The 14,970-nt window shown below is 46.4% G+C and overlaps 1 protein-coding gene across 1 annotated transcript; it reads right to left on the reverse strand.

The window, feature by feature from the left end:
- Nucleotides 1-1,123: 1,123 nt before the first annotated feature.
- On the reverse strand, nucleotides 1,124-14,202 carry LOC119477469. Its single transcript, XM_037751555.1, is given in 4 exon segments — nucleotides 1,124-1,189; nucleotides 1,649-1,749; nucleotides 11,834-12,382; nucleotides 12,385-14,202. Coding segments are annotated over 4 exon segments (2,289 nt in total). The 5' UTR covers nucleotides 13,958-14,202.
- Between the last annotated feature and the right edge of the window lie 768 nt (nucleotides 14,203-14,970).

The following is a 14,970-nucleotide window of genomic DNA, read 5'->3' on the forward strand; positions in this document are numbered from 1 at the left end:
GGGACAAGAGATATTTCGTGAAGAGGAGGAAACTCAAGAGGCTGAGAACACAGGAATGGATAAAGTGATAGAGGAAGATACACACACCGCAGTAGCTCAGACTCCACACGTAGAAAATGACTCTGACACATACACGCACACCGAGATGCCGCAAAGAGTCAGGCGAACACCCAGTAGATTGTCTGATTATGTTCGTAAATAAGTTGTAAATAACTTGTCCAAGAGTTTTCATAATAGAAAGAGTTTCATATTGTTCCTGATTCTGAAAAGGGAAAAAAGGAATTTCACACTGTTTGTGATTTATAACCAGTGAAGGTTATAGAACTGTTTAATTTCTAGAAAGAAAATAATTTGTTACAGTTCAGGTTTTTTGAAGATACTGTAGTGATTAATGATTTCTTTAAAAGGAAAATATGTTTTGTAAGGGATAATTTCAGAACAGTGCAAAATGGATATTGTTGAAATATGATTTAAGATGTGGCAGCTAAATTGATCTTAATATAATCCTAAACTTTATTTTCTGTAACTAAGAGTTTAATTCCAAGGAAAGGGGGGATGTCATGTCTAGGGTTAACAGGCCACTGTTAGAATGTGAAATGCATTATGGGTAGACGAGGAGAAGAAAGGTAAATAAAGAGAACGCGCTAAGCAGCAGACGTGTGGTCCCTGTTATTGGATTCAATTTGAATATCCCTGCTTAATTCAGGAGTAAGGCAGAGATATAACATACGTAAGCGCAAAACTTTTCACATGTATAAAACCGTGCGTACGCCTGTTCCTGCGCACCTTTCCTTTATACATCTCAATGAACGTGAAATTGAGCGTAGCTGCACGTGCCACTTGGTCCGCCTTGTCTCCTCCCATTAATAACTATGCAAATGACTATAAACATGCTCCATGCTGTCACTTATTGTTCAAATAACGATGGCAAATCACGCTGGAAAAGGAACAAAAATGAAGAATGTCACCGAATGTGAAATTGAAGTGCTTGTTACTGAGGTGGAGGCTAGAAAACATATTTTATTTGATGGTCTTTCCTTGGGAATCAGTATCAAACGCAACGTCTCCACAGCAGCTGACCGTGCGCTCCCGAAGGCTCCCGAAGGCTCCCGAAGGCGCACGGTCAGCTGCGCCCCAGGCATCGACTGCTGAGGGGCGCCGGTCTGGCTGCGTCATCACTGACGCTGTGCTAGAGTCACATAGAGATTGTCAATACAATGTAGGATATATAAATATATATATATACGTATATATAAAAACAAATTAAAACGAATGAATGACGTTCTTGGTGCGATAAGTCATACATTAAAAGACCTTATTAAAGGGACTGTTTGTAACTTTCTAAGTGTATAAATGTAGCGGGTCGGCACACGTGCGCTTGCATATGCGCGCTCGCGTGTGGCTGCTGTCTCGTCTCCTCTGCCTGCTCGCCTTCACTCAGACAGCGCGTGCGTTCTCGTGTTCTCGCTCCACCTCTAGACGTGAACGCGTGCTCACTCCACACTGCAGAAGAGTTAGTTTAGCTCTGAGAATATCTGGTGAATGTACAGTGGACGTTTGTGCAAAAATAACTGCTGCAGCTCCTCCAGACCAACAGAGGTTTCCCGTGTCTTGGGAAGTGACGGGGCTCCGCAGAGAGAAACGTTACCGTCTCGTTACTGACCGGTTGCCAGTGTCTTCCTGCTCTCTCCGGCTGCGGGCGGAGGGAGATGAGTTTCTCGCTGGGGAGCCCCACTGCTGAAGCCTGCGCTGAGGCAGGAGAAGCAAACACAGTATCAGCAATGATTCATGGAGAGACCTTCGTCTGGTCAGCTAACATTACTGCCAAGCAGCTGAAATATAGTGATTTTGTGGTTTTAGCTGACATGTGTCGCTTCACTGTTTTGAGCAATGCTCGTTCATGTCCATTTAGAGCGAGCACAAGCACGAGCCCGACGCTGACTTTCGTTGATTTCACGGCCACAGGTGTCGCTGTTAAGAAGCATTTCTGAAAGTTACAAATAGTCCCTTTAAAAAATAAATGTTTGTCTCAATTCACCTCGTTGCTTTACATTCTGTGCATCTCATCCAAACGGCGCTGTATAGATGCTGCATTTGGCTCATTGTTAGGTGGGTCCGGTTCATCCATCTGTAGCTCCTCTGGGGCACAGACACACCACGTTCGTTTGCCACATTTTGCAGCACACGATCTTGGTTTTGGCACAGTGGTTAAGGCATGTCATCTCTGGGACATTAGTTTAAATGGGTTTTTGTTGTGCCTTTCTGATGTTAAATATTATGCGCAAACTAGTGAAGAAATATGTGTTTTTTTAATCCCACTTCATAAATAAAGCTCAGTAAATTCAGTGGAAAAAATATTTTTACACATTTGGCGAGTTTCAGTACTTTGTAGTTTGGCACTGCCAAATGACAGAGTTTGGAGGATGGCCCGCACATTTTCACGACTGGTCTAGAGTTTGCGGCACGGTCCGCACATTCTCACGTCACGTTGATTTTTATACATCCCGGTGTGTGCGTGAAACACAGCGTACGCAACATTTTAGTACGTGCGCACCGTTTATACATGAGGCCCCTGGTCACTGTCAGTCATGGTGAAGGAGACAGACACACATCTCCTAATGTGCTCTGTATATTATTGTTTTACACAACATGCAAATGAACTGTAAGCTTCCTAAAATAATAATCTTTTTTTTTTTTTTTTTCAGATGACATTAATTACATAACTAATCACGTTTTGAGAAGAAATAAGGATTTTTTTGCTAGGGTTGTTTCTTACAGTAGTTTAGTCCTTGTATGTTAAATAGGTTTAGTAGGATGAGGGTTAAACTGACTCTACCTATAGATTATGTTTATATTTTTGATTATGCAGGTCATGCCTACAGATCAAAAGCAGCTGAACTGGCAGAATTGGTGCTGTATTCTGCACACATTTATACTCGTGCATGCATAATATTTTGTCCATTTAAACTTCCTATTCCTGAGTGCTGAGTGAAGCTGGTGCATAACCAGGTGCTGTCAGCTGAAGAGGGAAAAAATAAGATAATCCATGTCCCGTCTTTTTTTTTTTTTAAAGGTGCTATATGTGAGATTGGGAGAAATTTGTTAGGTTTTGTTTTTCAGCTGGACCCCAAAGCAGAGACTGGCACATGTAAGTAAAAAGGTAACAGAGTTTATTATTAACAACGAGGCAAAAAAACGCAAGCAGGAGGGCAGCGAGCTGGCCGGCTCGTGGCTCGGAGGAATTGGACCACGAGGGCTAAGCACATGGACACTCAGTCACTGAAGACGCAAAAGCAGCAGCAGCGAGGCAAACCGGAAGATCTGACAGGAGACAAAAAGAACACTGGTAAGTACTGAGCAAAAAGTGAACACTAGAAAAATCTGAAACTCGAAAATCTACACAGAAGGAACGTGATGCTCTACGGCATGAGATGGAATTATATGGCAACGTAGTGGAGACATGACCAGGGTTGTGTTCGAATAGTCAAATAATTACATTCCTAACGTCTTTTCCTAACCACTTTTCCTTGACCTCAGTGGAAAACCTCATGAGGTCAAGGAAAGATGAGAAGGAGAATTCAGAAGGAGTTAGGAAAAGACAACAGCAGTGTTAGGAGAATCCGACTGCTCTTTCACTAGGCTCCGTCATTATGATGCGACGGCGGCGGATGTTAGTGACGTCAGTTTGCTGTGGTGAAACTACAATGTTCTGAAGATGGACTACAAAAGGCGCTGCTTCTCCCTGTGCGTTATTAAATAGGTCTTTCAGTGACAGACTCCTTCACCTGCGGTTTGTTAAAGAGAGATACCACAGGTCCTCCTCCTGCTGCTGGAACACTCTATCAACAGATAATAAAGGATCATCTGACCTAACGTGGACAACCGGTGAAAAATATCACTTCATTACCACGGTTGGAATTGAAATAAACAGGAATATATGATAAATATTGAGTTAATTGTTGGAGTTATGGAGAAGGGGTAGGACCATATACTGTAAGCGTAGGCTGTACTTCTTCAAACTTCTTTTCGAAATATTCTCAATATTTATTTATGTTGATTATTTGTTAATTGATTGTTTACTGTTAATTTTATTAGTTATTTTTGTTTTGTTTTTTACTGAGGTATTTGTTACATGTTCCAAATAAATAATTAATTAAAAATAAAGTGAAATGAAATGGTTGTCACTGTCCACTCATATTAAACATGAATCCCAATTAGTGTATGAAAATAATATGCAAGATCAGCATATAGTTTGTTATTATGAACGGCCGAATGGTGCGTCGCTTTAAATGCTGCGGCCGCAAGGAATGGTGGGATGTTATTCTCTCGTTTCCTTTGGTAAAGGATGCTCCAATGTATCCTATGCTAAAGGAGATAATAAAGGAAGCATTGAAGCTCCTTTCCTTAACTTTTGGTGAATTCAAACAGCTCTCATCATGGCTGCTACTGAGATACTTCCGGGTCATTTCACTCAGTTAGGAACCTTCCTAAGCAAAAAGGACTATTCGAACGCAATCCTGGCTTTTATGGGGAGGTTGTTGAGGTGATTTGGAACCTGGTGTGCCTCGTCTGCTGCTGAAGGCGGAGCCAGCCACACCCCCTGCCTAATACATGCCCTGCCAGGAGTAAAACACAGATGGGAAGGGAACAGAGAGAGCAAGCAAACACAAAGTCAACAACCTGACACAAAAACTAACAGAATCATCACACATTTCTATTACCTCCGCAAGGCTCTCAACATGGCGACGGCTACCCATTGTTCCGAAAGCCTTTCTCCAAAAATACTCTCTCAATGCAACAAACAAGGCTAATTATTATGCAGAGTGACGTCATCGCACCTTCCGTTTCGTTGCATTGAATGCCTTCGTTGGTTGGGTTGGTTAGGTTTAGGCATCAGTACTGAGATTAGTTAGGTTTAGGGTAAGAATATCAGGGTAAGCCAACCAGAGGCAGAGTAGGGCAGGTCATGCCTTCGGCATGGTAGGAAAAAAATATCGCGACGAGGAAGGTCCAACGATGTAATTTTGCATAATAATTAGCCATATCCTTCTGTTTGGGATAACAGGCTGTCGGGACATTTTTCGGAATATTGGGGTTCTGGAATAATGAGCCACTGGAACAAGTGCACCATGAAAACGATTACAACGGGAACCGGTGGGTGCGGTGCTACGCTTGGCGCAATGGCGCCGGCGGTCAGGACGGCGATATCAGCTGTATGAGAGCAGTGCAGAGCTGCGGCCATCAGCTAGCCAGTGCACACATGCAAGAACATGCACTAAAAGCACACACGGCCGGCCCGGCTATGTCAACAAAGTTTATTAAAATCTAAACATTTCTATTCTACAGGATGCCACCAAACACGACCAAATACACAGGTATAGAAATGAAATACTGTTGTCAGATTGAATAGAATGCCAATTTGACCATTTTGCCAAAAGAAAAGCATTCCTTTGGCCCACTTGCTCATTGTCTGTGGATACATTTTGTTGTATTCAACATTGCCAAAACAGTAGAACAGCATGTCCCTTTTATACAATATTAACGATTAGCTGAGTCCTTGACTGCAAAACACTCATCATCATTTCGAACCAACCGCTGTGCAAGATGAACATCAAATCTCAAGATCACGTTGCAAAGCAACAAAGGGATGCTTGTCCACTGACTCATGTCACACCACATCAAGCACAGCCCAGTTATTCTGCATGTGCTCATACAGATGCTGAGGGCGTTAAAAACACACTGCTGCAAAGTCAAAACCCACAGGAGTCATGAACATGCTATACAGACCAGTGACCTTTGCCCTCTAGCAGCATGGCTTTGCTATTGCTACATGATGTGCATCCATATAGCCTCCAGTGCTCTATGTGCCAGCCATAATACATGCTGTGTTATAAAGCAGGTGTAATGCAGTAGAAGAGATTCCCCATTCTCTAACATCGCTCAAAATAGGTTTTAATTGTTTAACACTAATAGCAGTTAACTCAGCACTTTTCACATCTGGATTAAGATTAGGACGCCTGGATTTTTTCAAGAGCACATTTCTCAACATTGAGGCTGAGAAAGCACACCACACACGGTGTAGCTGGTACAGTAAGCTGTCCACCCTACAGACTCCTTTGTTCATGTCAAGGCTGATGGGAGCTAATATCTAAATTTGAACTCTAGCCTCTACAGACAACATACGATATCAGTGGTGAGGACACTCCTACACAGAGCAGGACATCTCATTAGTAAGGAAGAGGATAGAGAGAGGGAGGGCAGCAGGTCTGGAGAGGGGGGGTGCACTCTGGACCAACAGGTTCAAGGAGTGAATGATGAGAATCTACCAGAAGCATCTCAGTGGGACTCCTTATATGGTTGGACTGTCACAACATCTATCAGGTCTTCAAGTCACAAGGAGTCACCACTTACCACGAAACCATTCAACACCTCAAGATCTCTGCTGGTGCACCCTAAAAACAGAACGTTCTTGTTATATCTTCAACCATTTCATGTTTCCCGTATCACAAGTATAACTCAGACTCTGAATGAGTGTTAACTGTTTATTCTGCAGCATGGTTTACAGCAAGACTGAGTATGAAGGTTACCAATAATTCCCCTTGCACTCCTCACTACGGGAGTCATTCTTGGCTAAAATACACAACATAGTATATATATTATATAATAATTATATAATATACACAACAGTTCCATGCGTAGGTCACGTGATGACACCTACGTGGACCTTGAGTTAAGTTTATTCTGTCCTCCATTGTGCTGTCTCTTGCTGATGTTTAATTGGCTATTGCGTCATTTCCTGCAATTTTCCTTCGTCTAAAATCCTAACACAAGGTCCACTAACTAGCTTTTCCAGAGCTTTCAACCACATCTCATGGTCTACATAGTGTTTGCTCCGTTGTATGGCTCAGTTGACATGTCCCATGTCTATCTGCTGATGAAAACAACGAGATTTGGTTGAAAGGCCCGGATTTAGCTAATAAGTGGACCTTCTCTTAAGATTTTTTTGTCAATCAATCAATCTAATCTGAAATAGATACACTATACAGACACAGCAGTCATGCTCAAGAACACTTGAGCAGAGCACCAGAGCACTAACCTCACATTTGAATTGACCTCTACTTCTGTGGAGACCTGCAGCACTCGTCATCTCAATGTCACAACCCAACAGCAGGCTTGTTCAGTACTGTTAAAGCACTCTCACACACTCAATCCATCTCATGCTACTAATTTGAGTGAATGCCTCCGACACATTTACAAGAAATGTCCTGAGCTTAGAGCTCAACCTATCTCCATTTGATCATTAATGTCACATTAATGCTGACAAATCACAACATAAACAAGGAAACTGTCAAATGAGACATTTGCAGCCACCCTCAACCACTTCCTTTGTCTTTTTTATTACTTCTACTCTTCTAGACGGTAACGAATGACAAGAAATATGGATGTAAAACAATAATAAAAGTTCACATTAGCCTGCAGGGCCCCATGTTAACCTAGTAGTTCCTTTTTTTAATGTGTGAAGTATGCATGTTCACACACACACACACACACACACACACACACACACACACACACCCTAACATACACATTATCCAAAGGACTTCACACATCTCATCAGTGTTGTGAACAAGATGATTAGACGCTGGAGCAAAGTACAGAAGGGAAATGGAGAGAATTATTGAACAGTTTAGCAGTCTGCAGTTCAGAGGGAGCACACGCAGCGAGGCGCAAACAAGCAGTACAATTCACTGAAATAATGAAAAATCACGTGGCAACTCCTCCCCCATATGTGATGTTCATTCTGTGTTCACGTGATGTGGAGTAGAAGAAGATTCCCATTATGAAAGCTGCTTGCTTGTGTGAGTGTTAAGAAACATTTTGCTTGGTCAATAAAGCATTGTATCCATTATATTTGCATTTAATTAGCTCAAACCAGCGTCTTTGTTAAATCAGGAGTGAGACGGGTGTGTGATGTCGTCCCTGTTGTTCATTGTAGTTGTGGACTGGGTAATGCGAACAACCCTAAACAACTCAAACACTGGCATCAGATGGACCCTCTTTTCCAACTTAGAGGACTTAAACAATGCTGACGACCTCGTTCTCCTATCACATCTACCAAGTCACATGCAAGACAAAACATCTAGACTACAGAAGAATGCAAGCAGCTGGGACTTAAGATTAACATCAAGAAAACAAAAGTCATGCTCCTCAATATAAAAGAACCACCTGTCATAGAGCTAAATGGACAATCACTGACATGTACGTCATCTTTCACGTACCTCGGAAGCTGGGTAACTCCACCATCTGATGATGGTGGAGCTGACCAAGACATTATGGCCAGATTAGGAAGAGCAAGGACAGCATTTCTAAGACTTGTCGACACATATAACTAGAAACACCAAGGTACTATTTGCAACTTTCAGAAATGCTTGTTAACAGCGACACCTGTGGCCTTTAAGTCAACGAAAATCAGCGTCGGGTTCGCGCTTGCTCGCTCTAAATATACCTGAACGAGCATCGCTCAAAACAGTGAGGCGACACATGTCAGCTAAAAGCACAATATCACTCTATATTTCAGCTGCTTCGCAGTAATGTTAGCTGACCAGACGAAGGTCTCTCCATGAATCTATGCTGATCCTAGTGTTGGCTTTGAGGCTGAAGCAGGAAGAGAAACGTTATCTCCTCCCGACCGCAGCCGGAGAGAGACACCGGCACCCGGTCGGAGACGGTAACGTTTCTCTTCCTGATCCAGCCCCGCTGCAGGAAGAGAAACGTTACCGTCTCCGACCGGGTGCCGGTGATAACATTTCTCGCTGCGGAGCCCCGTCACTTCACAAGACACAGAAAACCTCTGTTGGTCTGGAGGAGCTGCAGCAGTTATTTCTGGAACGCGCGCGGTGTGAGTGAAGGCAAGCAGGCAGAGGAGCAGAGGCTCTGGCCACACGCAAGCGCGCATAAGCGAGCGTGCATATGCGAGCGCGCACGTGTCCCCAGCCGGTACATTTATACGCTTAAATAGTTACAAACAGTCCCTTTAACACATCCAGCACACAGAGGAACATTAGCATTCATTTGGAGACAGCTCTAACTGGGACTGTCTGCTCATCAGGGCTTCTTTTGGCTGTAAATAGCTGCCTGCTGCTGCTGGAAACAATGTTGTTGAGAGCGCTGACACTGAATCAACACAGTAAACGGGCCATAAAACCAAAACAATGAGCTAAAAGAGGCTAAACAGCTTTGAAGAGCTGCAGAGTTGGTGATAATTCCCTGTCAGTGATGATGCTCACATTCTATGTAGCCATTTGATTTACTGTTAAAGGTGCAGTGTGTAGGATCTGGCAGCATCTGGAGGATGAAAACTACAGTGTCCGATGCAAAGACATGAAAACGCGAATGTCCCTCTCTAGAGTCAGTGGTTGGTTTGTTCGCTCTGGGCTACTGTATAAACATGGCGGACTTTGTGGAGAGGATAGATAGATAACAGCTCATTCCAAGGTAACAAAAACACAACCATTCTTAGCGGACGAGCTTCTCTGTAATGAATATTCAACGCATCTTGTTGATGGTGTGTGGTCCTTGCTCGTGGACGGAGTGTTAATTATTCACATTTAGAGGTGTGTTTGGACAGAGCCAGGCTAGCTGTTTCCCCCTGCTTCCAGTCTTTATGCTAAGCTAAGCTAACCAGGTTCTGACTCCAGCTCTGTACTGGACACACAGACATGAGGTTGATATCAATCTTTTGATCACTCTCATAAAGAGAGTAGATACGCATATTTCACTATTAACTGTTAACTATTATTCCTTTAGTCTGGGTTTTAATCAGAATGTAGCTGCTATAAGAATTATAGTTCAAATCTCAAATACCTGATTTTTGGCTCTAATATTGTGACATTTATAAATATTGGTATATATATCAGTTCCTAGGCTGCACGGTGGTGCAGTGGTTAGCACTGGCGCCTCACAGCTAGAGGGTCGCAGGTTCAAATCCGGCTTGCGGCCCTTCTGTGTGGAGTTTGCATGTTCTCCCCGTGTTAGCGTGGGTTTTCTCCGGGTACTCCGGTTTCCTCCCACAGTCCAAAGACATGCAGGTTAGGTTAATTGTTGACTCTAAATTGCCCGTAGGTGTGAATGTGAGGGTGAATGGTTGTCTGTCTCTATGTGTCAGCCCTGTGATGGACTGGCGACCTGTCCAGGGTGTACCCCGCCTTCGCCCAATGTCGGCTGGGATCGGCTCCAGCCCCCCCCCGCGACCCCTAACGGGATAAGCGGTTGCAGATGGATGGATGGATATCAGTTCCTTAAAATTGATATTGGTCCAAGCACCCTGTTTCTGTTTGGATGACACAACGTGTTAATTAGGAAACTTAAGAGATACAAAACCACCACTAGGAGACACAAAACTATCACTAGGAGACACAAAACTATCACTAGGAGACACAAAACCACCACTAAGAGACACAAAACCACCACTAGGAGACAATAAAACCACCACTAGGAGACACAAAACCGCCACTAAGAGACACAAAACTATCACTAGGAGACACAAAACGTGAGTTACGGATGTAACTACGGTTCTATGAATTCTGGATGACCGCCAGAGGACGGTGCTTTAGCACTGGATATCTCCATCTCGCATATGCGCAGGTCGAGTAATTATACCAACAAAGTCACCTGTGACCATGTGATGACGTATGGCGCATGCCCCAGTATAAAACCCCTACGTCATCACGCAATCTGTTCCTTCAGAATCTTCTCGCCCAGATTCCGAGTGACAGACAACTCTGGCGGTCATCCAGAATTCATAGAACCGTAGTTACATCCGTAACTCACGTTCTATTTCATTCTTACTGACCGCCAGAGGACGGTGCTTTAGCACTGGATGACTTATACTAGCAAAGTCACGAGGAATGCTTACCGCACTAAGGAATGGAAGCCGTTGATAGGACGGCTGTTGCCACAGCGTGCGGAGCAGCCACATTAACACGGTAATAGCGACCAAAGGTACATGAAGACTCCCAGGTCGCCGCAGCACAGATGTCTTGCAGAGAGACTCCTTTCAAGGCTGCCCAAGATGTGGACACACTCCGAGTAGAGTGGCACTTCACATTACTAGGAAGAGGCAAGCCCTCTGACCTATAAGCATGTAGAATCACATCCACAATCCAATTAGATAGTCTCTGTTTTGATAGGGGTTCGCCCTTCTTACAGCCCCCATAGCAAACAAAAAGTTGGTCAGTTTTACGTAAGTTGGCAGTGGCCTCCACATACGCTTTGAGTGCCCGAACCGGGCACAGTAGCACTGACGGTTCCTCTGGCCCCTCAGATGAACCTGGCTGACTGAATTTCGCCAATTCAATGGCTTGGTTTACATGCGAGGGAGGCACCCTCTTTGGCATGAAGGATGGATTTGGTAGGAGAGTAACCCCTGAACCATCTGGGTACCAACGTATGCACATCTCGCTCACTGATAGGGCGTGAAGTACACCCACTCGCTTCGCTGATGTGATGGCAAGCAGAAATGCTGTCTTGGTAGACAACCACCTCAGTTCTGCAAGTTCCAACGGTTCAAACGGGGGTCGACACAGAACCCTTAACACTAATTTCAAGTCCCATGATGGCACTACAGTGACTCTTGATGGTCTAAGCCTCTGTGCGCCCTTCAAGAACTGACTAACCAGATAGTGTGACCCCACTGTCTGGTTGTCCACCCTCAAGTGCCCCACTGAAATGGCAGCTGCATATACTTTCAAAGTTGATGCACATCTGCCACCATCCAACAATGACTGTAGGAAACGCAGAATAATGGCCACTGAGCAACTCTCTGATACCTCACCTTTTGTCTTGCACCACTGGGAAAAAAGCTTCCATCGATTAGCGTAGAGGGACCTAGTGGAGGGGGCCCTCGAACTCAACACCGTGTGGCACTGACTGGTCACAGGATGCCAGGAGGGGATCCTGGCTTCCAATGGCCAGACACACAGCTGAAGGCGATCTGGATTCGGATGCCATATGCGTCCTTCCAGCTGAGAGAGAAGGTCTGGTCTCCTTGGGAGACGCCATGGCTCCCCATTGACCAGTTTCAGGAGCACTGGAAACCACGGCCTGCCTGGCCAGTTGGGGGCTACCAGCAGTAGTTTGTGGCCTCCTACTTGGACTCTGTCCAGCGTCACACGAATGAGTGGAATCGGTGGAAAGGCATACAGAAGGCATGCTGGCCAAGTGTGAGCGAGGGCATCCTGCCCCAGAGGGCTGGTCCTCTCCCTTAGGGAGTACCAGAGGGGACAATGTGCTGACGCTTCTGAGGCGAAGACGTCCACTTCCGCTCTGCCATATTGGCTCCAAATCACTCCCACTACCTCTGGGTGGAGTCTCCACTCTCCCTCTGGCGGCCCCTGGAGAGAACATCTGCCGCAATGTTCTGCGCGCCTGGGAGATGTACGGCCCTGAGGCTCAGGAAGTGGGGAAATGCCCACGTAAGGAGCTGCTGTGACACTCGCAGACTCTGCCTGGACCTGGTGCCTCCCAGATGGTTGATATGATATACCGCTGATGTGCTGTCTGTCCGGACGAGTACATGCCGGTCCTTCAGTACTGGGAGAAAATGTCGTAGTGCCAGATATATTGCTCTGAGCTCGAGCACATTTATGTGTTCTAACCTCTGCTGCACGCTCCATCGGCCCTTAATGGTCCTGCGCTGCCAGACTGCACCCCATCCCAAAAGTGAGGCATCTGTCTCCACAACCTCTCGACGGGAGGGGATTACCCCCAGAGGAACCCCCGTGGTCAGATACACCTTGCTCCTCCACGGCTTCAATGTTCGGCAGCAAGAGTTGGACACTCTCACGCTCCTGCCCCTGTGCCACTTGGGGTCCAAGTGGAGTCCGTTGACCCAGATTTGAAGGGGCCGTAAGGAAAGAAGACCCAGAGGGACGACCATGGATGCCGCTGTCAGCATGCCCAGCAGCCTGAGAAAGAGGCCGTACTTCAAAACCCTGCCCCTCTGGAAGCAACCGATAAGTTGCAGAAAAGCCTCCACTCTCTTTGGGGAAAGGAATGCTCTCATTGACTGTGAGTCGAGTGTCATGCCCAGGTAATCTACCCGCTGACTGGGTGTAAGATTGCTCTTGGTGTAGTTCACTGTAAGGCCCAGCTGGCTTACATGACCTAAGAGCGTAGCTGTGTCTCTGACTGCGTGCTCCGCAGTTTGAGAAATGAGTAGCCAATCGTCTAGGTACGGCAAGATTGTCAAACCCCTGGCTTGCATGGGGGAAAGAGCAGCTGTCACGCACCTCGTAAATATGCGAGGGGCCAGTGAGAGACCGAAAGGCATCACCTTGAATTGGTAAGCCGGTCCTCGAAAAGCAAACCTTAGGAACTGCCTGTGGTGGGGGGCAATAGGCACATGAAAATAGGCATCTTTGAGATCTATTGATACAAACCAGGCCCCTTGTGCAATTGACTGGAGAACATCCGTCATCCGCAACATGCGGAATGGCTGGACCTTTAAAAACTTGTTCAACCCTCTCAAGTCTAGGATTGGGCGGAACCCGCCATCCTTCTTCGGAATTAGAAAATACACTGAATAAAACCCACTGAGCCGTGTATGCCACTCTACAGGCTCTATGGCGTCTTTCTCTATGAGGGTTACTAGTTCCTGGCTGAGGGCCAGGGATTTTGCGGGATCTGTGACCACAGACATTCTGAACCCGCAGAAAGTGGGTGGCCGGCATCGGAACTGTAGCGTGTATCCCTTGGACAGAGTGGACACCACCCAAGGGTCTGTGGTCTCCCTCTCCCAGTAGCTGAGGTGCTGCTGTGAGAAGTGTCCGACACCGGCCCCTCGAGCCTCAGGTCTGACCCCCCCGCCCCCTAAACCCTTTAGGGGGGCGACACCTGGGGGCTGGTCCTCTTGGCATCTGAAAAGCCGGCCGGGAAAGAGCCTGCCGCGGCTTATCATATTGCCCAGAATAGCGAGAGGCTCTAGCTCGTCCACCTGGGCGAGCAGGTGGATAAGAATGGCTGGGACCAGGTGTAAAAAGATCCCTCTGCCTTGGAATTGGGCCCCGCCGCAGGCCAGCAAACTGCTGCCTGGCTTGATCTGCTTGTGCACTACGCTCTAGTGCCTGCTGAGCAGCCGGCCCAAACATTTGCCCCGGAACCACTGGAAGGGAACGGAGGGTGCGACGACACCCCTCCGCCAGAGGGGACTGCGCTAGGCAGACCTGGCGGCGTGCCAGCGTCATGGTTGACATCAACCTTCCAAGCTCCCTAGACATGAAAGCAAAAGCCTGAAGGGATGCATCACTGAGGGTCTGAGCAGCGGGGTCCGTACCAGTTTCCTGCAGGCTCTGAGACAGAGCCAGGATGAGGTGGGAAAATGAATTGCCCATACGCCCCATTCGTGCTGCTATGTTATAACTCCTTGCAAGGAGATCATCGGTCAGTCGACACTGAGGACGGGGACAGCGGGCATCAGTTCTGAGAGCCTCATCTGGGGATACTATTAAAGAGGCAATGGCAGGCTCGACCGGGCCCATACGGTCTAACCCATAGCTACCTGCCTCCTGCATGGCAGCCAAGTTTCTGCAATCACTGGTGTGATGGGAAAACAACTTAGGGTCTGCCCAGCACCTCTGGAGCTCTTCAATATAGGGCTTAGAAGGAGGGACTGAAAAGGCAGTGGACTGTGGCGTTTGCCTGAAAAAGGCGCTTGACGGAGCTGCTGTAACTGGCGCTTCGTCCAGCCCCAGGCGTGCTAAAGCCATCCGAATTGCTGGCTTCATTGTGGCATGGCCAGCTGCTGATCCATGTAATGATCTGCCATCAGATCCTTGAGAAAAGGCATCAGAGGCTTGAGAGGCCGTGGCTCTATCCACGTCCTGCCCCATGTCTGTAAACAAACTGCAGGAGGCTGCAGTTGATAGTACATCATCATCATCATCATCATCCTGACAAGGCGAGTCTCTTGTG

The sequence above is a fragment of the Sebastes umbrosus genome, chromosome 18 (genome assembly GCF_015220745.1).
Source record: "Sebastes umbrosus isolate fSebUmb1 chromosome 18, fSebUmb1.pri, whole genome shotgun sequence".
In the NCBI taxonomy this organism is placed as follows: Eukaryota; Metazoa; Chordata; class Actinopteri; order Perciformes; family Sebastidae; genus Sebastes; species Sebastes umbrosus.